This window comes from Vipera ursinii (genome assembly GCF_947247035.1).
Source record: "Vipera ursinii genome assembly, chromosome: 2".
NCBI classification, from domain to species: domain Eukaryota; kingdom Metazoa; phylum Chordata; class Lepidosauria; order Squamata; family Viperidae; genus Vipera; species Vipera ursinii.
The window spans coordinates 16,308,443-16,334,667 of record NC_139513.1 but is presented as its reverse complement, the minus strand read 5'-3'; the positions used below and the strand labels follow the sequence as shown (position 1 = coordinate 16,334,667).

Here is a 26,225-nt window from a genome sequence, read left to right as displayed (position 1 = left end):
TAAAAAAAGTAGGCCTCTATATCCGAGAATTAGGGGGGGGGAGAAAAAATGAGGGGTTGACAATAAAGGTATTTCCCCCGCCCCTCTTTCATTCGCCTTTGAAAGAGTTAAAGCCATAAGGCAGGGGTCTTCAAACTCGGCCCTTTGATGACTCGTGGACTTCAACTCCCAGAATTCCTCAGCCAGGTACGCTGGCTGAGGAATCCTGGGAGTTGAAGTCCACGAGTCATCAAAGGGCCGAGTTTGAAGACCCCTGCCATAAAGTGTCGTCGCCTAGAGTAGGCCGGAAGTGCGAGCGGCGGCGTTCATTTTCCCTTTCCTGTCCTTTCCTCTTGGCTGGGAGGAAGTGGCTGCTACGAAAGCCTGTCGGATTGTCTGAAGTTGGGCGCTGGGCAGCGGAAGGCGGGGGAGGCCGGCCCGTTTGCGGCGGCCTCCGCTTGGCAGGAGGTGAGTTTCGGCGGGCGGCGAAACGGGAGGAGGCGGGACGGGACGGGCCTGCAGCGAAGAAGGCGAAGGGGGGGGGGAAACTCGCATGCAACCCCCCCTCCCCCAACAACTTGGTGCCTTCCAGTTCTGTAGGATGCAGAGCCCAACGTTCCCAGCCTCACTAGCTGGAGGTGATGGGTTTAGTAGTCCACCTGCTCCCCATGCCTGACAGGGCGCCGGCTGAGGTGGGAGTATTGAAAGGAGTGAGGATCGCCCCATCCCAAAGAAAGAAAGTCCCACCCTTGAATAGAGTAGAGTAGAGTAGAGTAGAGTAGAGTAGAGTAGAGTAGAGTAGAGTAGAGTAGAGTAGAATAGATAATAGGAAATAGAATAGGATAGAATAGTAGAATAGAATAGAATAGAGTAGAATAGAATAGAATAGAATAGTAGAATAGAATAGAATAGAATAGAATAGAATAGAATAGTAGAATAGAATAGAATAGAATAGTAGAATAGTATAGAATAGAATAGTAGAATAGAATAGAATAGAATAGTAGAATAGAATAGAATAGTAGAATAGAATAGAATAGAATAGAATAGAATAGTAGAATAGAATAGAATAGTAGAATAGAATAGAATAGTAGAATAGAATAGAATAGAATAGAATAGGAAATAGAAATAATAGAAATAGAAATAATAGAAAGGAACGGAACAGAAGGAATAGAATAATAGAATAGGATAGAATTCTTTACTAGAAGAAAGGATGAAGATGATGGTAACGATCTTTGGCTGCTGTGTATTTTAATTTTTACCCCTTTTTTGTTTTTCTGGTCCTTATGATGGAAATCTATTTGCAGACTCTTCACTGCCCAGAGTCCTTTGCTGAGGTGGGAGACGTACAAAATGAATGCATCAATAAATACGTTCGATTGATATAGTCGCTTATCTCACCTATGAGACTCTTAATAAAATAGACAAAATGCAGAAGATACAAATAAAGGACATTGCAGCCAAGCACGCCTGTAGCTTTGTCGGTTGGCTGGCTGGTTTCGGCATCCTGTCATCCGAGCAACATAATAAAAGCAGAAGTGGTTGGGTGACAAGGAGAGAGGAAATAACATGTGGGGCACAAAGGAAATATGTGAGCACAAAGGCAGGCAAGATAACTTTACCTGCTGTCTTTTGCTTGCATATTCCAACGTCAAGATTATGCAATGATGCTATTGCCTAAAGCTACTTATCGGCCGAATAAGGAGAAAGCGCTATTTCTTTACAGTTGCTTGTTCCCCTTTGCAGAAATACTGCAAGATTTCTGTTGCTCTCTTTTCCATTTCTGTGAGTATGCAGTGAGATTCAAAGTGCTGGTGATGACCTATAAAGCCCTAAATGGCTTGGGTCTGGGATATCTGAGGGAACACCTGCTGCTGGCATCAAGCTCCCTTCGTCCTGTGCGCTCCCACAGGGAGGGTCTTCTCAGGGTACCGCCGGTAAAAGATTGCCGGTGGACAATACCCAGGGATAGGGCCTTCTCAGTGGGTGCGCCTGCCCTTTGGAACCAGCTGCCTGTAGAGCTTAGGACTTCCCCTGACCTTTGCTCATTCCGCCGGGACCTGAAGACCTGGCTCTTCGAGCTTTCTGGCCTAGACTGAGAGTGTTAACTGGGGTTTTAATTGTATTTTTAATTGTAATTGGGTTTTTATTTCAAGGTTAGTGTAATCATTTTAATTGTTTTTAATTTTTGTAATTTGTTGCATTGTTTTTAAAAAACCTTGTGAACCGCCCTGAGTCCTACGGGAGAAGGGCAGTATATAAGTTTAATAAAATAAATAAATAATAAATACCCCAAGGTTCTCTTTTAGTCCCAGTACTCTTCAACAGCTTCATCAATGATTTAGATGAAGCAACAGAAGGGTTATTTACCAAATTTGCAGACCATACCAAGCTGGGGGGGGGAATAGCCAACATTTTAGAAAATAGGCTCAAGATGCAAAAAGATCTTGACAGACCTGAACAGCAAAATGCTATTCAGTGGCGAGAAAAGTAAGGTTTTTGTGCTTAGGCAAGAAAAACAAAATGCACTATACAGACTAGGAAGTACCTGGCTCAACAGGTACAATGCGAGAGGGATCTAGGAGTCCTAGTGGACAACCACTTAAATATGAGCCAGCAAGGTGGTGCTGCAGCTGCCCAAAAAGCCTAGCCCACATCAACAGAGAGATAGCATCAAGCTCATGTGAAGTGTTTGTACTGCTTTATACTGCTTTGGTAAAGCCACACTTGGAATACTGCATCAGGTTTTGGTCACCACGACCAAAAAGATGTTGAGACTCTAGAAACAGGAGTGCAGAGAAGAGCAACAAAGATGATTAGAGGGCTGGAGTCTTACGATGGTGGGTCTTCCAATACAGAAGTTCTCGATTTATGAGCAGAAATGAGGTCAAGATTTCTGCTGCTCAGTGAGATAGTTGTCACGTGAATTTTGCCCCACTTTACGACCTTTCGGGCCACAGTTGTTAAGCAAATCACTGCAGTTGATAACTTAATAACATGGTGGTTAAGTGAATCTGTGCCCCAGTGACTTTGTAGGTCAGTGGAGAAGTTAACCTTGGGACACAGCAATGGTCATGAATATGAACCATTTGCCGAGCATCTGAATTTTGATGATGGGGGATGCTGCTACAGTCGTAAGTGTGGAAAAAGGTCATAAGTCAGTTTTTTCAGTGCTGTTGTAACTTTGAACAGTCACTAACTGAATTGTTGTAAGTCGAGGACTACCTGTATTTGAGAGATTATCACGAAGAAGAGAGGGAAAACCTATTCTCCAAAGCGCATGAGAGCAAGACTAATAGATGGAAACTAACCAAGGAGAGAAGCAACCTAGAACTAAGGAGAAACTTCCTGACAGTTAGAACAATTAACCAGGGGAACAACCTGCCTCCAGAAGCGGTGAATGCTCTAACACTGGAAGTTTTTAAGAAGAGACTGGACAGTCATTTGTCTGAAATGGTACAGGGTTTCCTGCCTGAGCAGGGGGCTGGACTAGAAGACCTCCAAGGTGTCTTCTGTTATTCTGTTTTGGCACCCAGCCCAGTTATTCTTTCTTACGGGGTAAAGTGCCTTCTGATACCATCTGCTTCCTGCCATAATTTCCTTTTGTCGCTTATGCTATCTTTGAGTACATACTTTTCCTGTCTGCTTTCCACAAGCTGTTTCTGCAGTTGATTTTGAGGTTTTTTTCCCTCAAACTTGGGCCTTTTATGGGTAGTAGCAATAGTACCAATAGTAATAGGCGCCTTGGGTGTAATCCCAAAACCACTGGAGCACCAGTTGAACACCATTGGCATTGACAAATTGGCCATCAGTCAATTGCAAAAGGCCTTGCTAGGAACTGCTTTCATCCTGCGACGATATCTGTAATACCATCAAACATCCACATCTGCCTATCCCAGGTCCTTGGTAAGGACTCGATAGGTAGACAAAAATGCCAAATCCAGTCTGAACATCTGGCTGACTGCAATGATTAACAATAATAATAATAATAATAATAATAATAATAATAATAATAGTAATAATAGTAATAATAATAGTAATAATAATAATAATAATTTGGAAGAAACCTTGGAGGTCATCTAGTCCAACCCCCTGCTCAGGCAGGAAACCCTACACCATTTCAGACAAATGGTTTTCCAGTCTCTTCTTAAAAACCTCCAGCGTTGGAGCGTTCACTACTTCTGGAGGCAGCTTGTTCCACTGATTAATTGTTCTAACTGTCAGGAATATAATATAGCAGAGACTTTCCCTACAAGTCTTCTGACTCCAATATATGGCTTTTAAAACAGCTTATGGATTATTAGAGGGAAAAAAGCATACTGTTTGGCTCTTATAAATAAGGACATTTAAATAGCCACACACGTTCTAGCGTGTTTTGATACAAGGGCACCAAAATGAATAGGCTGCTATTTTCATAACCTTAGGGGGTTCCTGGATCCGTATTGGCTGTCACGATAGGAAACGGAGATGGCGCTAGTTCCATTAAACCTCTCCATGGCTGGATCCTCCTGTAATTTGTAATTGCGCAAAACCTGCACAATTACAAGTTACCGTAATACCGCTTTGCACAATACACTGAGGTGTCAGTTAATTGAACCGGCTTTCTACAGTTTATTAAAGGATTAAAAACCAACCAGGAGCTTAAAGCAGACTGAATTTAGGTTGCTGTGTGTGTGCAGCCCACAGGAAGTCCTCAACTTATGATCTCATTCATTTTAGCTACTACCGTGTTTCCCTGAAAGTAAGACCTGGTCTGATATTATTTTTTGCCTCCGAAAGAGGTATTGGATCTTATTTTGGGGGGTGTCTTATATTTTTCATGACAGCTGCCTCACCTTGCGACGGCGGCATCAACAGCCCCGTCCAGCAAGAGCCTGCAGGGCTGCCGGCCTGCTTCTGCTGCGGTTGTGAGGCGAGGCAGGTGGGGGAGGGGCTTATATTATTTATTATTTATTTATTTATTTATTTATTTATTTATTTATTTAATTTATATACCGCCCTTCTCCCGGTGGACTCAGGGCGGTGAACAGGGCAATACATAAAAAGTAAATACAAAAATTAAAAACTGTTAAAACGTGATTAAACAATGCCCATAATAAATTAATACAGATTAAAAATTGAAGTTCATTTATAAAAATCCCGCCCCGTCCCATCAGGCCAGGCCAGCTTGTTTAAAGAGATGGGTTTTAAGATCGCGCCGGATATTAGCCGTACCCCCCCCCCCCAAATCAGGGTAAGTCCTATTTGGGGGAAAACGTATTTGAAGTTACAATGGCACGGAGCAGAGTGACCTACAACCAGGCCTTTGTACTAAAACGGTTGTAGCATCTCTGCTGTCACACGATCAAAAATTCTGGTGCTTGGCAACTGGTATGTATTTATGACGCACGCCGTGTCCTGGGGTCACGTGATCACCTCAGGTCTTCCTGAGAAGGAAAGTCAGCGGGGGGGGGGGGAAAGCTAGACTTGCTTAAGGACCACATGATTCACTTAACCGCAGTGATTTGGTTCACAGCTGCAGCAGAAATGTCATAAAATTGGGTGCGAGTCAGTTAATGACCACCTTGATTTTGCTGATTTCTCCGGTCCCCATCATCCAGGGCTGCAGGTGGATCAGTAACTATCATCCACAACTCCTCCCTTTGCAGATACATCTCCATTTTCAGACACCAGGAGAGGTAGTTTGTCTCATTCAGACGAGATACTATGAAGCCTCCTCCCATTACGCTGATGGAGTCCGTGTATCATGCTACCACCAGAAGCCACTACAAACCACAATTCCTCTGGCTCTGGGTTCAAGCTCTCACTGGCTTTCTCCTCTCTCTGGGCCCATAACCTGTCAGAGCGCGCACAGTCTTATTGCGCTGAGATAACCCAGGAGTAAACACAGTAAACAGTGGTTTGTATTAAATGGTGGTTTATCTTAACGCTATCTACAATATCACACACCAGGAACAATATACACACACATGCTAATATACACATGCTGAACATCCCGTGAGGACAAAGTTGTATTCTCTGTGCAGATCCTGATCGGGGTATGGCTGGAAAAATTTGTTCCTGGAAAGCAAGAAATATTGCCAGGGTTTGAGCTGCTTTGTTTGGTGAGATAGTTCTCCCCCCCCCCGTGTTTTTTTTATAGCCAGCAACTGTACATTTGGGCAAGGTGTGTGTAAATTTTCACAAAACCCATGTTAGCAGTGTCAAGTGCCGGGGAAATCATGAGACTCAGGCAGTATAAATGAGTATAAAAATTTATTGTAAAGAATCTGAGCAGCTAGTGGTCAAGGGAAATTTGGGGGGGAGAATAAAAGAGGCATTCAAGGTGGGCTGGATTTCGATCTCTTGTAGGCATGCAGGGACTTGTGACTTACAATAGCTTTGACCCCTCCCTAAGGCTCAGCCTGGTCATCTTTTACAGGAAGGGATCTGGGAGGTCATCTAGTCCAACTCCCTGCCCAGTGCAGAAATCGTTAAGACTATCCTACACAAATGGCTATCCAACTTAGCTTGAAAAGCTCCAGTGATGCCTGTTATTTTGGGAGACATTTTTTTGGGGGGGGGGAGGATAGAGCAATTAAGGACAGTGCAGGGGGATGACAACAACTTAATCAGATCGTCTTTTTTTTTTTTACTGGAGAGACCAAAATCTTCCCTTAAGCCTTGGTGGTGCAGCGGTGGTGCAGTATTGTCGGCTGACTCTGCGCACAGCCTGGAGTTCGATCCTGACCACATTCAAGGTTGACTCGGCTTTCGATTCTTTCGAGGTCAGTAAAATGAGGAGTCAGATTGTTGGGGACGATGGGTTGAGATTGTAAACCACTCAGAGTGTGCGGTAAAGCAGGGGTCCCCAACCTTTCCAGCTTGGCGGCCTGGGGGTGGGGAGGGGCAGAGGGGATGCTTCTGTGTGAACGGCAGGCATGTGAGCAGCCCAGGGGTTGGGGACCCCTGCTGTAAAGCACGATGAAACAATATACCAGCCTGAAGTGGCTTTTGCTATTAGCGAATGAAACCTATGCAAAGTTCCCTGGGCCCATTTTTAGAAATGCCTCCATTTTCCGTGGATGCTTTTTCCCCCACTGAAAGCCAATGGCTGAAAGACCGGGTTGCTGCCGTCTGGTTAAACGTTTTTGGTTGGGCTCTGCAAGTCATTAAATGATTCAGCCGCTACTTAGCCAACAGTCGTAGTTAGGCCCTGCTGAAGAAGAAACAGACTTTTAATCTACATTATTTCCCATCCCCCCCCTCAGTCCGCTTTCTCACCTAAAACCTCCAGTGTGGTTTATACAGGAAATGAAGAGCATAGGCAATAAGAAGACGCCACAGGACAAAACTTTTTAGCCCTCCCATTGCTCAGGGGTAGGCAACCTTGGCTCTTATATGACTTGTGGACTTCAACTCCCAGAATTCCTGAGTTAGCCATGCTGAGGGGAAAAGGAGAGTTTCTAAGCTGTGCCATGCTGGCTCAGGAATTCTCGTGGATGACTCGTGGACTTCAACTCCCAGAATTCCTGAGCCAGCATGGCTCAGCTTGGAAACTCTTCCTTTCCCCACAGCATGGCTGGCTCAGGAATTCTGGGAGTTGAAGTCCACGAGTCATAAAAGAGCCAAGGTTCCCCACTCCTGTTCTAGTCCAACCCCCTGTTCAAGCAGGAGACCCTACACCAGGGGTGGGGAACCTTGGCTCTTTTATGACTCGTGGACTTCAATTCCCAGAATTCCTGAGCCAGCCATGCTGAGGGGAAAAGGAGAGTTTCCAAGCTGAGCCATGCTGGCTCAAGAATTCTGGGAGTTGAAGTCCACGAGTCATCAAAGAGCCAAGGTTCCCCACTCCTGTTCTAGTCCAACCTCCTGCTCAAGCAGGAGACCCTACACCAGGGGTGGGGAATCTTGGCTCTTTTATGACTCGTGGACTTCAACTCCCAGAATTCCTGAGCCAGCATGGCTCAGCTTGGAAACTCTTCCAACTCTTCCCTCAGCATGGCTGGCTCAGGAATTCTGGGAGTTGAAGTCCACAAGTCATGAAAGAGCCAATGTTCCTCACCCCTGCTCCAGCTGAATAGTCCCTTAGTTATCCAGCTCACAAAACTCATCCTGACAGAAATGGGAGGGAAACTAGAAATGTCTTTGTCAGCAGATGACATTCTTATACCGTGGAATTCACTACAGGTGGTCCTTGACTTACGGCCCCGCTCGAGCCCAAATTTTCTTTTGTGAAGCAAGACATTTGCGAAATGAGTTTTGCCCCATTTTAGGACCTTCCTCGCCACAGTTGTGAAGAGAATCGCCGCAGTGGTTGTTAGTCACATGGTTGTTAAGTGAATCAGGCTTACCCCCTCAACCTGGCTCATCAGAAGTCCTCCGGGAGAAGGGCGGTATACAAATAAAATTAATAAAATTAATAAATAAATAAAAGGGATCACATGACCCCCCCCCCCCCCCCCCCCCAGGACTCTGTGACTGTCATAAATAAGAGTCAGTTGCCAAGCGTCTGAGTTTGGTAATCACAGCGATGCTTCAGTGGTCATAAGTGTGAAAAACGGTTGTCAGTCACTTTTTTCCAGGGCTGTGGTAACTTTGAACGGTCATTAAATGAGCTGTTGTAAGTCAAGGACTACCTGTAGAAGATAAACCCCAGGGCATCCGAGGCAGTGTTTCTCAGTCTCAGCAACTTAAGATCTGTGAACTCCCAGAAATATAGAATTGTAAATTCCCAGAATTCCCCAGCCAACCTGGGCTTGAAAAATACTGTTGTAAACCAAACGTTGGTTTAAAGCAGTATTTTTAAATGTTTAAAGATTGGACATTCATTTGAATGGTTGTAGGGCAGGGGTAGGCAACCTTGGCTCTTTGATGACTCGTGGACTTCAACTCCCAGACTTCCTGAGCCAGCCATGCTGTGGGGAAAGGAAGAGTTTCCAAGCTGAGCCATGGTGGCTCAGGAATTCTGGGAGTTGAAGTCCCCGAGTCATCAAAGAGCCAAGGTTGCCTACCCCTGCTGTAGGGTCTCCTTCTTGAGCAGGGGGTTGGACTAGAACAGGGGTGGGGAACCTTGGCTCTTTGATGACTCGGGGACTTCAACTCCCAGAATTCCTGAGCCAGCATGGCTAAGCATGGAAACCTCTCCCTTTCCCCTCAGCATGGATGGCTCAGGAATTCTGGAAGTTGAAGTCCACGAGTCATCAAAGAGCCAAGGTTCCCCACCCCTGGACTAGGAAGACCAACTCTTCCAACTCCGTTATTCTGTTATATCTTCCCTAAGATCAGGGAGCAGTTGCACAAGGCCGCCCAGAAACACAGGAATAGCTTTAACTTGTTCCTGTTAAACATTTCACCCCCCTCAAGAGTCCAGAACCTTCTTCCAGAGCAGCGGGACGGAAGCAGCCGGAGATAGATTCTGTCGAAATAAAAGACTTTTCTCCCAACGTTTTATGTCCCTTAGGTTTTTAGGGAGCCACACATCTCCACGGGCTGCTGCTAGTTCTCATGAAGACCATGAGACCCCGCCTGGGAACGATGCCGTCTGTTTGGACCCAGCCGTCGATGCCTCGGTTGTAAAGGCAGGGGCAAGGCCGAAAACGGCGGCTCTGGCGATTGGGGTCCGGCTACTTTTCCTGCTTTGAGAGGGCGGAGGGGGTGGGTGGGCCTGAGCGGCTCTCCCTCCCCTCCCTTCCAGAAGGAACCCATAGGCAAAATCTTCTCCGTGCCCTGCAGTTCTCACTGCACCCCCCGCTGGCCGCCGGGCAGGGCCAGCCCTCCTTCCCGCCAGGGCCCCAGGGCCTCACCTCGCTCGTCCCGAGGTGAGACGCGGGCCTCCCTTGCCGGGGACCAAATGGCATCAGGGAGAGGAGAAACAGCTGCCCTTCACCCCCAGCTGCAGGGGGCTGCCGAGCCGAGCCGGCGGCCGGCCCCAAAGATGGAGGACACGGCCGCACAAGAGATGGAGCGGGGCGGAGTCTCCCGCTTCCTTCAGATCGGCTCCAGGCGGGAGTTCTTATCCGGAGAGGCTTCGCGCCAGGTCAAACAGGAGCCGGATGAACTTCTCCTGCCCCACCCCTGGGCTCCCGCCAGACAGGAGTTTTCGAAGTATCCTCCGTCGGGATGGAAAAACCCAGCCCTACCCAAGGCCCTGCCCTGGGACAACAGCTCTTTCCAGGCCCCCTACGAGCCCCCGGCCAGCCCCAGCCCCTGGCCCTCGGGAGGATGGGGAGGCCAGACTCTGCCCGGCCTGAGCAGGGGAACGCCGCCAGTCTATAGCGGCCAGGAGCAGCGGGAACGGAGGAGCTACGGGGGCCTCAAGGAAGAAGCTCTGACCGAAGGGACGGCCAGCGCGGAGATCCGGCGCCAGCGTTTCCGGCGTCTTCGCTATCAGGAGGCCGAGGGTCCCCGGGAAGCCTGTCGGCAGCTGCAAGAACTCTGTCACGAGTGGCTCCGGCCAGAGAGACGCACCAAGGAGCAGATCCTGGAGCTTCTGATCCTGGAGCAGTTTTTGACCATCCTGCCCAGGGAGATGCAGAGCTGGGTCCGGGAACGGGGGCCGGAGACCTGCAGCCAAGCGGTGGCCTTCTCGGAAGAGTTCCTGGTGCGGCAGAGAGAGAGCCAAAGGAAAGAGCAACGGGTAACAAACCTGAGCGCACGGTCCCATCTGCTCAAAAACCATCCTCGTTCCCCGGGTTGGTTGCAGGGCGATGTAAAACATCAGAACCACAACTAGCAGCGAAACAGTTAAGAGCGCGCGCTAGGAGGTAAAATAGGTATAGTTATTAGTCGAGTTTACCTTAGCAGGTAGTCCTTGACTTACGACAGACGGTTGCTTGGCAAGCGCTCAGAGTTACGACAGACTCCCGCAAAAGGCACAGCCCGATTCTGAAATTCTGACGGCCACCCCACCCACCCACCCACCCCAACATATGACTGCATTTGGGGCGCTTGGCAAGCGGCCTCACTTAGGGCTGCTTGCAGCATCCGCAATTGATGATTTTTTGTTTTAATATTTTTTTGCCGAAAAACAGGCGTTTACTTCTGTTTTTCAGCAAAAACGCCCTGGAACAATCAATGGGTTTGCGTAACAATCCTGGCGTTCAGCTTACAACCACCGATTCACCTCACGCCCGCCACAAAAAGAGGTCGTAAATGGCAGACTCCATTAAGGATGTAAGTCGAGGACTACTTGCATCATCAGGCAGGATTAAGCTAATTTGTGGAAGCGAAAGTGACTGAAGAGAGTGGGTGTATATTTCATTTAGTTATTATGCCAGGTCCCTCAGAGAAAAGCGTTTTCCCCCAAGAGAGAAGCAAGCTGGAATTAACCTCCCCTCTTGCCCTTTTCAGGGACGTGGTGGCTCAGTGGGTTAGGACGCTGAGCTTGTCGATCAGAAGGTTGGCAGTTTGGCAGGTCAAATCCCAAGTGCCGCGTAACAGAGTGAGTGCCTGTTACTCATCCCAGCTTCTGCCAACCTAGCAGTTCAAAAGCATGTAAAAATACAAGTAGAAAAATAGGGACCACTCCGGTGGGAAGGTAACAGCGTTCCGTGCGCCTTTGGCGTCTAGTCATGCCGGCCACATGACCACGGAGTCGTCCTCGGACAAGCGCTGGCTCTTCGGCTTTGAAATGGAGATGAGCACCGGCCCCTAGAGTCGGAAACGACTAGCACGCATGTGCGGGGGAACCTTTACCTTTACCTTTACCTTGCCCTTTTCAGGTGATGTGGTCCTTCGATGAGGTCCTGGTGAACCCTACCCGCCCACCGCCTGTCCAGTATCCGGCCATGACGCAGCAGGTCCATTACCCCATGGTGGCGCTGCCCATGCAGTACCCACCCTTGGCACCGCAGTCCCAGTACCCTGCCATCGGGCAGTCGGCTCCCCATCTTATTATGGCGGAGCGAGTGCCAACAGATGCTCGGCAGAGGATGATCAGCAGGAAGTCGGTGGCAGACGATGGCGCCGCCCTCCGCCCTTACGGTAAGGCGATCTTCTAGGGCAGGGGTCCCCAACCCCCGGGCCGCAGACCAGTCCTGGGCTGCGGCACGCCAGCAGCCAGTCCACACAAACAAGCAAGCCCCCTCCGCGGGATGCGGGCAGCACACAAAACCAGGCACCCTCCGTTCTGCGGAAAAACCTCTCTCCACGGAACCGGTCCCTGGTGCCCGAAAGGTTGGGGACCTTTGTTCTAGGGGAGCTACAGACCTCTGCTGCTGGGACTCCAGCTCCCATAACCTCCTTCGGCAGGGCTGTGCTGGTTGAGAGTCATGGGCTTGGAGCTGCATCTTTCCGTGCCTCAAGCCGGGAAATCAATCTTTTGGGGTCTTGGAATGGATCTACTTCTCAACCAGTCTTGAAAAATTAGGTTTTTTTTTTTTTAAAAAAAGGTGGTTTTCTATCTTGACCGCAAAGGGAAGAAATCCACTAAAGGTAGTCCTTGACTTACAACGGTTTGTTTAGCGACCGTTCAGACCGTTCACAACGGCACCGAAAAAAATGACTTTATTTTATTTATTTTTTTAATTTTAATTCCATTTATATCCCGCCCTTCTCCGAAGACTCAGGGCGGCTTTACAAACTTAGCAGTAGCCTTCATTCTATGTATATGCCTGCTTATTAGGGCTTTCACACACACCCCAAGCGGCATTATTACAAAGTCAGCTTAATTGCCCCCAACAATCTGGGTCCTCATTTTACCTACCTCGGAAGGATGGAAGGCTGAGTCAACCTTGAGCCTGGTGGGATGCGAACCTGCACTAATTGCAGGCAGCTGGTGTTACTTAAGGAGGCATTAGCCCACTACTCCACCAAGGCTCTTATGACCAGTTTTCACACTTAATCGCCGTTGCCACGCGATCAAAATTCAGAGGCTTGGCAGTGGAGTCATATTTGCGACAGTTGCGGTGTCCCAGGGTCAGAAGGTCGCAAAAGGGGATGGTGTGCCCCGGGGGGGGAGGGGGGAAAGACACGGCAACCGTTGTCATAAATGCGGACCGGCTGCCAAGCGTCTGGATTTTGATGACATGACCATGGGGATGGTGCAACGGTGGTGTGGAAAATGATAAGTCGTTTTTTTTCCCAGCACCGTTGTAACTTGAAACGGTCGCTAAACAAACTACTGCAAGTCAAGGAGTACCTTTAATCCTATTGATACTAGAGGTTTTGGGGGTTCCTAGGAAGGCAGGGCACCCCCAGGGCAGTCATCCTCCAAGAAGCCCCAGCGTTCGGCTTTGGAACTAGACAAGCCAACATTGCATTTTTTTTAATGCTTTTTTTCCCCTGTCCGTAGGATGGGAGATTAAAGAGAGAAACGATTTCCACTGCTGTAAATCTCAGGTCTCCAACAGGAATCTAATTGTTTTCCTTCCCCTCTCCCCTTGGACACCCTTCTGCGTCTTCCCCCCCACCCACCCCCCGCACCCCATCCCAATCCTGCCCCCTCAGGGCCCATCCAGGAGTTCCGGAGGCCCCTCACCAACGCCGAGCGGATGCGGAACCGGAGGATGAGGAACCGGAAGCAGCGCCTGGAGACCAGCATGCAGCTGGTGGAGTCGGCCTCTCGGGCCCCTTCGATGCTGTTGGATGCCATGCGGGGCCTCCACTGTCACGATCTGAAGGCCTTCGAGAGGGCCAGGCAGGAAGAGAGGCAGTACCGCAAGCAGGAGCGGCGGCAGGATCGCGCCACGGCCCAGCTGATGGTCGACGCCATTGAGCGTTCCCACGGCGACCTGGCGGAGTTCCTGGGAAGGCAGACCTCCACCATGGCCGCCATTGCAGAGGTGTTTACGGGTCAGAGGTCACCTGCCCAAGGCGCCTATGCCAACTACAGCTCTTACACAGGGTACGGCAACCCGCCCTGGGGCCCTCCGGAGCCTGGAGCTCCAGTACCGTCCGGCCACATCCCTGGCATGCCATCCGAGCCGGTGACCGGTCCGGTCGTCCCCTGCCCGGTGCCTCCTGTGGCCTTGCCTGGTGGCAGCGGTGACCCAGTCCTGGAGCCATCTCCCACCGTTGGACCCATTGAGGCTGCTGCGCCTGACTCCCCAAAGCCTTCCACTTCTGATGCCGCTTCCCGTGGCCTTGATGCCAGGCCCGGCAGGGGCACCAAAAGGAAGACGTGGGACTGAGGACACGTAGCTCGCTCTTAAAAAAAAAAAACCTGGTAGTTTTTCAATTTGATTTCCCGTTGCCAGCCCGGCAGACAACCCCCCCCACTGTGTGTGTCTCTCTCTCTCTTTCTGTCCCTAGTGTGTTAGGAGGACAGCCCATCTATCTATGCAAGAAAGTGTAAGGCAGAGCTTCAGGCCCATAAGAAGGATTGCTGCCGGCTTCCGAGTCCACGTGGTTGCAGATGATAAAAGAAAAGAAAGCAGCAAAGAGTTTGATCTGTGGGAGGTAGAACTAAATAACAGTGCAGCTTTGGGGCAAGTTGCATTTGCCCATCTGCAAAATAGTCACTTGTTTACATAGTCACTTAAACAGCAGATAACTATTAAGGTCATTTTACTTCTCCGGTAATTAAAAGAAGGCGGTGGGAATTGTACCAGCTCTTCAAATGGCCATAAGAGGCGCTACTCGTCTTCCCATTTCTCAATTACAATTTATTTATTATATTTATTGTATGTATGTATACACACACACACACACACACACACACACACGGCCTAATATTGAAGAACCCGGTTGGTTCCAACGATCAAAATATACAGGCTTGCAAAGTTAAAACAGTGATGGGGGGTGGGGGAAAGTACAGTATTTACTGAGCTGCTGCTTTTGAGGGAGATCCCTTTTATACCCATTTTGCAGATGGGAGGGCAGGGACTGAGGCTGGAGGATTCGAGGTGTGCCAAATGTTTTTAAATCAAAACATCTGGAGCTTAGGTCCCAGCCCGACCTCCAAAATGGTGGCTTCCGACTTCATGGGCAGATCCTTTGTAACCTCTGGAATACATCCCCCCCCCCACACACGCCCCTTTTTGGCAGATCTTAAATCAGGCTGGATTGCTGAAAAACATTTTAACATTCCTCTCCCAAGTCTCAGTTACATCGGGCTGTCTTGTTTTTCTAGATCCTAATACTGTTTTTTCTTTTTTTTAAAAAAAAAGTGCATCGTTGTTTGGTTCTACAGCGAGGGAGGACATCTTGAAATAAATGGCTGTTTCTGGCAGGCTAACTTTATATTTTCCAATGTAAAGAGTTCCCAGCCCTGTTATTTTTAACCCTGCTTTTGCTGACAAGTTAGTTCTTTTTCTTCCACTTCAAAAAATTAAATACTCCCCCCCCCCCAAAAAAAAATCCAGTAACCTGAACATTAGCCAGCTTGTTGCCTGGATTCTGGACATCGCATTTTACACCTCCCATTGAAACGGACAGCAAAAGAACCACGACTTTTCTGCTCTTGTTTCTCATTTGTGTGTTTGGGGTTGTTTTTTTTTTAAGCTCACTTTGTCCCCAATAGAAAGGCTTAAAAAGGAGCCGGGGATGATGGCAAGGCCCACCATTTTCCGATCTTAAATGACTTTTGGCGTTGCAAGGTAAAAGTCCTGCTGAGCCCAGGAAGTGATTTAAGTTGGGGGATGAACGGCTGGCCTGGATCAAGGAGCCCAAACCACAATTCCAGTTGCGTCTGAGGATCTCAAGGCTTGTCTCCCAATTTCCTGCTCTCAATTAGTGCTCTTTAGCCAGCCAGCTGCAGCGTGGCTGGGGTGCCCATGTTTATACATGCAAATAAATAAAACTACGTTGTCCAAGACTGCCCCTTTGCCTCTGTAGCACGGTCATCCCTTTGAGGCAGTGGTGGCGAACCTACGGCACGCGTGCCAGAGGCGGCACTCGGAGCCCTCTCTGTTGGCACGTGTGCCACCACCGCCAGCAGCAGGTCCACCAGGCCTCCGCCACCCGGAGAAGGAGCCCCACCCAGCACAAAGGGGGTTAAGCAGCCAACTAGCAAGCTCGAGTAGAGGTGGTAGAGCAGAGGTCACCAAACATTGTCGATTGGTGCAGGGCTTTTCAACCAGTGGTACGGGTACCATCTGTGGTACATTGCCACCTGGCAGGTGGTACGCAACCATCCTAGAAAAGTGGTAGCAGAGGAGGGGAATGAGCTGAGCCAGTGGCAGCACCGCACAAGCCTGAGCGAGAGACGGCTGGAGCTGCAGGGCTGTCAGGGCTCAGCAGAAGCGCCAGGTTCAGCGCCAGGCTCCAGCTGGAGCTCGGCACTGATTCTGGCACTTCTGAGCCCAGAAGAAGCACCAGTCAACTGGAATTTTATTTTATTTTTTATTTTAATTCCATTTATATCCCGCCCTTCTCCGAAGACTCAGGGCGGCTTACAAGCTTAGCAGGAATGTTGCAGCATCTCCAAGGTCTTGTAATTTACATTCAGATGCTTGGCAACTGATTCATATTTTTGATAGTCACAGTGTCCCAGGGTCATGTGAAGTGACCAAAATCTGCTGCAACCACCCAGCAGAGGGGTGGGGGAAAATAAAAACCAAACACCCCCCACTCCAGCCCCACTGCCAATCCTCAACAGAAATCCTCACAACAATGAAAACCTCAAGACAGGAGGAAGAGCGTTGCCGGGCAGGCAGGCAGGTGTCTTGCTCGGCTGTGGCTTGGGGGGGGCACTTTTTTCAGTGCCATTGTAAGTTCGAGCAGTCACTAAGCGAACTGTTGTAAGTCGAGGACTACATGTACTTCATCACTTTTTTCCTTTTTTGTTTTTCAGTCACCAAGTTTTTGACGCCTTGCTAGGTGAAGTGGTACTCAGATATTGCCATATCTTAAAAGTGGTACAATGAGTGAAAAGGTTGAAAAGCCCTGGATTGGTGGACTGGAAGAAAAGGGAAAATGAAGCATTTTACATGCGTGCACGCGCACGCGGGGCCGCGAGCACGCCTGCGCTGCAAATGGGGCGGGGCTAGTGCCTGCATGATACTCGCTAGCCCTGCCCTGTTGCGCGGTGTATCTGCACCTTGTGGCGCTGCGGCAGCCGTTTTTGCACCCTCGGGTTTTGCATGCCGGAGGTGGCACTCAGAGGCGCCTCCCTGCCCCCCCCCCCGAGGGCACCACAATGCTGATGCAGCCCTGGCACTTAGCGATAAATAAGTGGGTTTTGGGTTGCGGTTTGGGCACTCAAGTCTCTAAAAGGTTCGCCATCACTGCTTTGAGGCATCCAAGTGCCCCTCCCCCCCAGGAGAAATGCGGGTCACCTTTTCTCAAAGCAACAGGGAAAGGGGGTGGGAAATGTTCCATTGGTGGCAAAGGGAGGAAATTGGATTTTGGTGGCTTGGGCAGGTTTATTTTTTATTTTTTTTATTTTAATTCCATTTATATCCCGCCCTTCTCGAAGACTCAGGGCGGCTTACAAGCTTAGCAGTAGCCTTCATTCTATGTATATGCCTGCTTATTAGGGCTTTCACACACACCCCCAAGCGGCATTATTACAAAGTCAGCTTATTGCCCCCAACAATCTGGGTCCTCATTTTACCTACCTGGGAAGGATGGAAGGCTGAGTCAACTGAGTTGAACTGCCTAAACCTGGATTCACATTTTCCAAAGCAGCAAATGGCCCCACTTTAGCCTTTTAAGTGGAAGTGGGGAAGGGGCTTCCATGGGGAATGACATGATTTGTGGAAAAGGATGTTTCCCCAAGGAAACTTCCTGGAGTGATATATTCCTGAATTAGTCTTTTTAAGACCTCTGGACTTGCAACTCCCAGAATTCCCTAGCCTGTCATGCAGGCTGGGGAATTCTGGGTGCTGGATGCCCACAGGTCTTGGAAAAAGTTGCCAAGATTGAACACACCAGCTCTATTTGCTTTAAATCAGGGATTTCCCCCCCCTCCCTCCAAAAAGGGGGACTTGGATTGCTTCCAGTGGTCCAGATACTTTGCAACTCTTGTCTGGCGCCTTTCACTACAGCGCCAAGCTATTAACGACCACAGTCGGCCCCAAAATTTCTGCTGTGAAGGGAGAACATCCGTTAAGTCAGTTTTGCCCTGTTTTTATGACCTTTCTTGTCCCGGTTATTAAGCGAACCCGTGCTGTTAATTAAGTTAGCAACGTGGGTTGTTAAGTGGGTCTGGCGTCTCCGTCAACTTGTCAGAGGGTCGCAAAAGGGGATCACGTGACCTTGGGACACAGCCATGGTCGCAAACGTGACTCAGTTGCCAAGCCTCTGAATTTTGAACATAGGACCGTGGGGATGTTGGAAAGGCCGTAACTGAAAAACGGTCATAAGTTATTTTTTTCCCCCAGCGCCGTTCTAACTTTGAAGAGTTACTAAACGAACTGTGGTCATTAAATGAGTCGTGCCCAGTTTTACTAGCTTTTTTTTTTTTTGGCGGTGGTCATTTTAAGCGGATTCAGATTCCTCCACTAAGTTTTCTTCACTGGAAACCCCTCAGGGAGGATCGAAAACGGTGATACCATAACCATGGCATATACTGCCCCTGAGGTAAATACGTGCCGGATACCAAGTGCCCAAATTTTAGTCATGTGATCACAGGGGATCCTGTGTAAATGTGGAGGATGGTTTGTAAGTCGCTTTTTTTCAGGAACATCGTTTTGAGCCGTCGTTAAACAGACGGTCCCAAGTCAAGGATTGTTGTTGTTAGCTGCGAAGTCGTGTTTTTAAACCCTTACACCAATGGCTATGTGTGTGTCACTGCTTTGGCACCAAAAACTTGGTGAAGGAATTTGGGCAAACTGCAGAAGAGCACCCTCAATTAGGACTGCTAAGCCTAGATGAGACGGATCCAGAGGTTTGCATCTCTCCAGAACCAGGGCTAGAAATGGGAGAGGCCTTCCAGCTACTGGAAGAGTCAGATGCTCTTTTTCCTTATTCTATCTGCCAAAGAGAGGGAACTGCAGCCTCTGCACCCCAAACTCCTTGGTGCCAATTGGGCCTGGGGAAAGCAAGTGGATGGGAGAACAGGACCCCTTGTTTTTTGTCTATTCCTCCTCCCTCCCAAAAAAATCTGGAACTGATATTACATTTAATAATTCCACTGTGGAAAAATGTCTGCTAGCAATTTTTTTTTTAAAAAGGCCTGGGTCCTTTAAAATTAGGGCAGAAGAGAGAAGTGCAGTGAACAGCAAGCAGAATAACAGAGTTGGAAGGGACCGTGGAGGTCTTCTAGTCCAACCCCCTGCTCAGGCAGAAGACCCTATACCATTTCAGACAACTGGCTGTCCAGTCTCTTCTTGAAAACCTCCAGTGATGAAGCACCCACAACTTCTGAAGGCAAAGCTGTTCCACTGCTTAATTGTCCTCACTGTTCGGAAGTTTCTCCTTAATTCCAGGTTGTTTCTCTCCTTGATTAGTTTCCATCCATTGTTTCTTGTCTTGCTTTCTGGTGCTTGGGAAAGTAAGTTGACCCCCTTTTCTTTGGGGCAGCCCGTCAAATATTGGAACATTGCTATCCTGTCACCCCTCGTCCTTCTTTTCTCTAGACCGGGGTGTCAAACTCAATTTCATTGAGGGCCGCATCAGCATTGCGGTTGCCCTCAGGGGGCCGCGTGGGTGTGGCCTGGGTGGGCGTGGCCTACTGGGTGGGTGTGGCTAAAGTGCGTATGGCCTACTGGGTGGGCGTGGCCAGCTCTACATCATTCGCATCAAGGGTGCCTATGGGGGCCTGGGCAGGAGTGGGACAGATCTGAGGGTCTCTGGCAGAAGGAGGGTCTCTGGGCCAGGGCCAAGGCAGCGGGGGGCTGTTCCCTCACTGTTTCCAGGATGGCTTCGCGGGCCGCATGAAACCACTTCACGGGCCGGATCTGGCCCCCGGGCCTTGTGTTTGACATGTCTGCTCTAGACGGCCCATCCCCAATTCCTGCAACCGTTCTTTTTTTATTATTATTAAAGAGTTTTACAAAAAAAGATTTTACAATACATATCCCCAAAACCCACCCACCCCAAACCACCCCCCTTTCCCCCCCACTTCCCAGAGCTAAATACAGGGTTATAGATATAATAATCATATGCTAACTAAAAATTATCCATAATATAAAATTAACCAAATTCATAATGTGCTTTAACTCCCCTTTAACATAGATACATACAAAGTACTAACACTAAAATTAATAACAATATCCCTCTAAAATCTACTCATAAGCTAAATGGAACTTTTTAGTCCCATATGATATAATCTATCCATCTCCTCCAAACTGAAATATATCTTTCTTGTGAATGATCCTTCAAATAAGCAGAAATCTTAGACATTTCTGCAAGATTCGATACTTTAAACACCCATTCTTCTATAGTAGGCAAACTATCCTTCTTCAGTATTGTCCCACCAGTAACCGTGCTGCTGTTATCAAATTCAACATCAAATTGGTTTCTTTAACATCACAATCTACAACAATGCCGAATAAAAACAATTGCGGAGATAACTTTATCTTTCTCTTAAAAATCTTTTGAATGTTCCACCAAATTTTAACCCAAAAAGCTTTTATATTTCTGCAAGTCCACCACATATGAAAATAGGTGGCTTCTAAACTACCACATCTCCAGCATTTAGACTGTAAGTTAGGATACATGTTAGACAACTTTTTGGGATCCAGATGCCATCATTTGAAACAAAAAGAGAAGCTTCGGCAGAACATTCATTTTAACAACTGCGATTCTTCCCAGTAAAGAAAATTGTAATTTTTTCCAATTATTTAAATCCCTTTGTATCTTCAACCATAATGTTTCATAGTTATTCTTATATAATTTTACATTTGAAGCTGCAATATACACTCCCAAATACTTAACCTTTTTTACTATTTCAAAACCTATTAATTTAATTTAATTCAATACTAACACATCTCCCTTGTTTGTCCGATTCAATTAATCTAGCCGAAAAATCTTTTCTTAAATAAATGACCACTCCAGCCTTCTTGTCCAGAGCAAAAGATACAAAATGTGTTCCCAATCGGGAATTAGCCAGATACTTTTGGTCTTTTAATGCAATATGTGTCTCTTGTAAACAAACAATGTCATTTTTATGTTGTTTCAAATAATAAAATACTTTCTTTCTTTTCTGTGGTGAATTTAAGCCATTAACATTCCATGTCAGGAACTTCACCATCTCTGGTGACCAGGAGCCTTTGGAACATAGCCTGAAGATCACCTGTTGCTCTCTTTGGACGTGCTCCTCCCACAGGCTCTGAAACAGCTGCATCTTGCGTAGTTAGACGAGATACAAGCTTCTGTTTTTGCTCTTTTTCCATACGCTTGTATGCAGCCCTAGTCATCCTCTGTTCTTTCGGGTCCTCCTTTAACGCCAAACTCTGCTCCATAATCTCAGCCTGCCGCATCTCCTCAAGAGGCAATGACATTGCCCCTTCACTCAATTGTTTGTCTTCTTGTCTTACTTCTGTTCTTTTAACTCGAGGAGACGGTGGTGAGCCTGCTTTAAGGACCTTAGTATAAAAATCTTTTGCTTTTAAAATTGTATTCAACCTGTACCTTGTCCCTGCATAATTCACCACAATTCCATTGGGTATTTCCCATCTAAACTGAATTTGTCGCTTCTTAAGCTCATCGGACAGAAAAGTGAAATCTTTCCTTTTTCTAAGAATTTTTGGAGGTATCTCCTTTAAAATTATAATATCTTGGCCTGCAATTTGAAATCTTTCCCGATAAAAAGATTTCAATAATAGAATTTCTAGTTGATCTCCTGGAAAAGTAAATCACTACATCTCTAGGTAAATTTTTCTGTTCAGTATGTGCAGCCAAGCCCTGAAGTGCAAGCACTATATCCTCCCTCATCTGTTTGTTTTGATTAACAAATTCTTCCTTTGTTTCCTTTATTTCTTGCTGTAATACTTGTGTTAATACTTGTGTTGACTGCATCACAACTTGCTGAATGTCTGCCAATGTAAATGCAGGTGGTGGTGGGGAAGGTGGTTGTACTGTAGGTTGCATTGTAGTCTGCCCTGCAGCTTGTGGTAAAGGTGAAGAAATAACACTTTTAGAGATTGTAGGGCCTCCCCCATGCCTCGCAGCCATCTCTTAGGTTTCAATTTCCTCTTTCTCCCAGCAGAATCAAAGTTCAAAAAGAAAAAAAGAAAAAAGAAAGGAGAAGGGAGAAAAAATAAAAGTTTTTCTCCCAAAGTTCCTTATCCTTCAATAAAAAAAAAGGACAAGCTTTCAAATACACAAAATCGGATACTGGGTAGAATCAGTTGCAAATTGTTTCTCTTGCTATGTTGCAAAATATAACAATTTTCCAAAACAGTCAATTCACACAAGAAAGCAACATTCCAGCGCCATTTTTACTCCATTTCCATCAGCTTAAAACTTGAAGAAGATAATGAGTCTGAGTTAAAGTTAAAATCCAACTTGAAAATTCAAATCCTCCTGCTTTGCTCTGCCTGCTTCTCAAAGAAAAAAAAATACAGTCCCATCTAAGCAGCAGATGTAGCTGTCGCGTCTAGTTCCACTCCTTTATGGAGTGAAAGCGTCCCTGGGAGCGGAGAAAGCCTGGGCTCCGAGGGAACTCACTCCGTTAGCCCCCAAACTCGTTGGGGGAATCACAGAGGAGCTCTACCTCTACCCAAACAAGCTCGCTTCTCCTTCTTCTCCCGAGGGAGAGACTTTGGCGCCACGGGACAGCTGATTTTTGCTGCCTCCGGGCGCTCTAATGCAGACATGTCAAACACAAGGCCCGGGGGCCGGATCCGGCCCGCAAAGTGGTTTCATGTGGCCCACGAAGCCATCCTGGAAACAGTGAGGGAACGGCCCCCACTGCCTTGGCCCTGGCCCAGAGACCCTCCTTCTGCCAGAGACCCTCAGATCTGTCCCACTCCTGCCCAGGCCCCCATAGGCACCCTTGATGCGAATGATGTAGAGCTGGCCACGCCCACCCAGTAGGCCATACACACTCTAGCCACACCTACCCAGTAGGCCACGCCCACCCTGGCCATACCCACCTGGCCCCCTGAGGGCAACCGCAATGCTGATGTGGCCCTCAATGAAATTGAGTTTGACACCCCTGCTCTAATGCATCCCAAGATCGGGCGGCTTCAGAAACGCCGCCATTCGGTGCGGCAGCGCTACCGGAAGTCCCCTGCAACCGTTCTTCATATGTTTTAGCCTCCAGCCCTCTGATGATCTTTGTTGCTCTTTTATGTGCTTTCTCAACATTTTTTTTATAATATGTTGACCAAAAATGGATGCAGTATTCTAGGTCTTAGTAAGCAAGATGAGTTGGGGACAAAACATTTTTTTGCTGCAGCTCAGTCCTAGCAAGCTGCTGGGTTTAATATCTAGGAGGTATATTTTGTTGGGATGTGACCTGCTTGCTTCCCTAAAGTACATGGCAATCCCTTTGTGTGTAAAAAGCTGATGTGTGTAAAAAGCTGATATGATAGCAACAACACTCATCATCATCATCATCATCATCATCAGAAGAAGAAGTTGGAAGGGACCTTGGAGGTCATCTAGTCCAACCCCCTGCTCAGGCAGGAAACCCTATACCATTTCAGACAAGTGGCTGTCCAGTCTCTTCTCAAAAACTTCCAGTGTTGGAGCATTCACCACTTCTGGAGGCAGATTGTTCCACTGGTTAGTTGTTCTAACTGTCAGGAAGTTTTTCCTTAGTTCTAGGTTGCTTCTCTCCTTGGTTAGTTTCCATCCGTTGCTTCTTGTCCTGCTTTCAGGTGCTTTGGAGAATAGCTTGACTCCCTCTTCTTTGTGGCAGCTCAGCCTTCTCCCTGACATCCTTGCTTTCTATTCACAGCAATGAGCGTATTTTGCCTTGTGAGTCCTCATCTGCAGCCTGAGCTGGTTGAGGCCTCAAAGGCCTGTTTTTCTTGCCACACCAAGGAGGGGCCTTTCCAGAAGGATCCTGGATGAGGTCCTGATGGCCTAGCAAGGAAATTGGTGCATGTAATGGCACACGTGTGTATTATTTTCCCAGAATCCTCTGCAGAGGATCATTTCCCCAAATCCTTTGCTGCAGGGGTCCCCAAACCCTGGTCCGTGGACTAGTACTGGGCCGCAGCGGGCCAGAAACCAGGCCCACAAACAAAGCCCCATCCGCGAGATGCAGGCTGCACACAAAACCACACCCCCTCCGGTCCATTGAAAAACCTCTCTCCACGAAACCAGTCCCAGGTGCCCAAAAGGTTGGGGACCTCTGCTTTGCTGCACCCAACACTTCTGCAAGAGACACTCAGAGGTACTTTTTCAACCTCACCAAGTTTAAGAGGTGCGAACATGGCTGGGTGGGGAATTCTGGGAGTCCACACGTCTTAAACTTGTGGAGGTTGAGAAACTGCTCAGGGGTTTTCTTGCAGAACTTTCCCCATGAAAATAGTTCACCCGGAGGCAAAAAGGTTTGAAAGCCAGGATCCTCAGGCTAACATGCTTTCAGACATCCGAGCAGTCTAAGGAAAAGTAGCGTTTTGAAACTCTTTAGCAAGATTCATCCAAAAGGACATACTTTACCTGATCTTATTTTCCTCCTACACCCAGACCACCCCTATGTATCTTTACAGTATGGAAGGTTGTTTAAACAGGTTTTTTTTTTAAAAAAATGCAGAATCGCTCTTGGATTGTTTTTTTTTCTTCAAGTTTTGAAAATATCCAATAAAGTTTGTAAATTTGGGGGATGTGGTCTTGCTGTCTCCTGTATCATTTCTGCTATTTCTGCTGAAGCTTAATACCAGCCTTTTCAAGTGGATGCTCCTTCTTCTCCAGAAGTAGCTGAAGAAAAATTTAAAATTGGGAAGGTAATCATGGAAGACTAGGCTGAGGAAAACCACTCAGGATGGACTAGAGCAGGGATAGGCAACCTCGGCTCTTTTATGACTCATGGACTTCAACTCCCAGAATTCCTGAGTCAGCATAGCTGGCTCAGGAGTTCTGGGAGTTGAAGTCCATGAGTCATAAAAGAGCCGAGGTTGCCTACCCCTGGACTAGAGGTTACCTCATGAGGTCTGGTTTCTTAATATCAAAAAAATATTTCCAAAACACCTTTCTTCCCACCAGGACCTTCAGTATAATGTACGTCTTCGAAAAGCAACTGAATAAAAGCAATTAAAATGCGGTAAAAGCAATTTCTGTATTTCAATAATGTGACCTGCTTATTTAAAATGAGAACCAGTTTAGTGCAGTGGTTAAAATAGCAGGCTAGAAACTGTATATCCTCCAGAGCTTCAAGCTAATCCCTTTTGGAGACCTGGATCGGCCTGACAACAAGAAGGAGAAGGAGAAGGAGAAGGAGAAGGAGAAGGAGAAGGAGAAGAAGAAGAAGAAGAAGAAGAAGAAGAAGAAGAAGAAGAAGAAGAAGAAGAAGAAGAAGAAGAAGAAGAAGAAGAAGAAGAAGAAGAAGAAGAAAAAATAATCATATCATGCTTTGGTGAGGACTACAACCAAGATGTTAAAATTGCAAGGAAGGAAATTTAAAGTTAGATACCAAGAGGAATTTTTCAATAGTTTGAGCCAGGGGAACTGGCTGCTCCATGAACTGGCGAGTCCTCCTCTACCAGATATCTTCAAAGCTAAAAAGTCATCTGTCAAAAGATGTTATAGTGGAGCCTACACTATAAGAGCATTCTCTGTGGGCGCGCTGGCCCTATGGAACCAACTCCCCATGGAACTTAGGACTGCCCCCGACCTTCGCTCATTCCGCAGGGACCTGAAAACTTGGCTCTTTGAGCTGTCTGGCCCAGGCTGAGGGGTTTTAAATTTTATTGGGTTTTAGTTTTAAATTTCAGGGACTTCATTTAATTAATTGTCTTAATCTGATTTTAATTTTTGTATGTTTGTTTTAATCCTCCCTGTACACCGCCCTGAGTCCTCCGGGAATAGGGTGGTATATAAATTTAATAAAATAAAATAAAAAAATACACTGAGGAAGGGGTTGAGCTAGATGATCTCAAGAGAACTCTGATCTGCTCTAAAGACACTTTCCGTCTTAGTAGTTAAATTCTTAATAACAACTTTAGTTAGAAATCCAATTGTATTAGTGGTTCTGTCATTTGCAGACTGGGATGTGAAAGGGGATACGATAACCTTTTCAATTTTATTACTATTTTAATATAGCCATTAAAATGGAACCCTTTGTTCTTGATTCCATTAAGGCATGGAAAACAGTTTTGGCTGTTTGGAAACAAGCAGAAGCAGCATGATGACAACTGATGATCCACAGTAATGATAATGCCAATCTTAAGTCTTTCCAGTGCAGGAATCAGAATGGTAAAACAATTGGATGTTTAATCCTTGAACAGATTTTGCTTTCAAACTTTCAAAACTTCCTTATTCTTTACCAT

The 26,225-nt window shown here is 47.2% G+C and overlaps 1 protein-coding gene across 1 annotated transcript; it reads left to right on the top strand.

Annotated features, from left to right (window-relative positions):
* Positions 1 to 290: 290 nt before the first annotated feature.
* On the top strand, positions 291 to 15,712 carry LOC310635351 (uncharacterized protein). The gene is made up of 5 exons (XM_083354196.1): positions 291 to 447; positions 6,617 to 6,743; positions 9,419 to 10,594; positions 11,679 to 11,940; positions 13,405 to 15,712. Exons 3-5 carry the CDS (start codon positions 9,809 to 9,811, stop codon positions 14,085 to 14,087), a joined length of 1,731 nt encoding a protein of 576 aa, XP_083210322.1. The 5' UTR covers positions 291 to 447; positions 6,617 to 6,743; positions 9,419 to 9,808; the 3' UTR covers positions 14,088 to 15,712.
* Positions 15,713 to 26,225: the final 10,513 nt, after the last annotated feature.

Coding starts and splice junctions, on each gene's coding strand:
- LOC310635351 (XM_083354196.1), top strand. CDS start 9,809: ATGGCATCAGGGAGAGGAGAAACAGCTGCCCTTCACCCCCAGCTGCAG. Junction 10,595..11,678: donor GCCAAAGGAAAGAGCAACGG/GTAACAAACCTG, acceptor TGCCCTTTTCAG/GTGATGTGGTCCTTCGATGA. Junction 11,941..13,404: donor CGCCGCCCTCCGCCCTTACG/GTAAGGCGATCT, acceptor CTGCCCCCTCAG/GGCCCATCCAGGAGTTCCGG.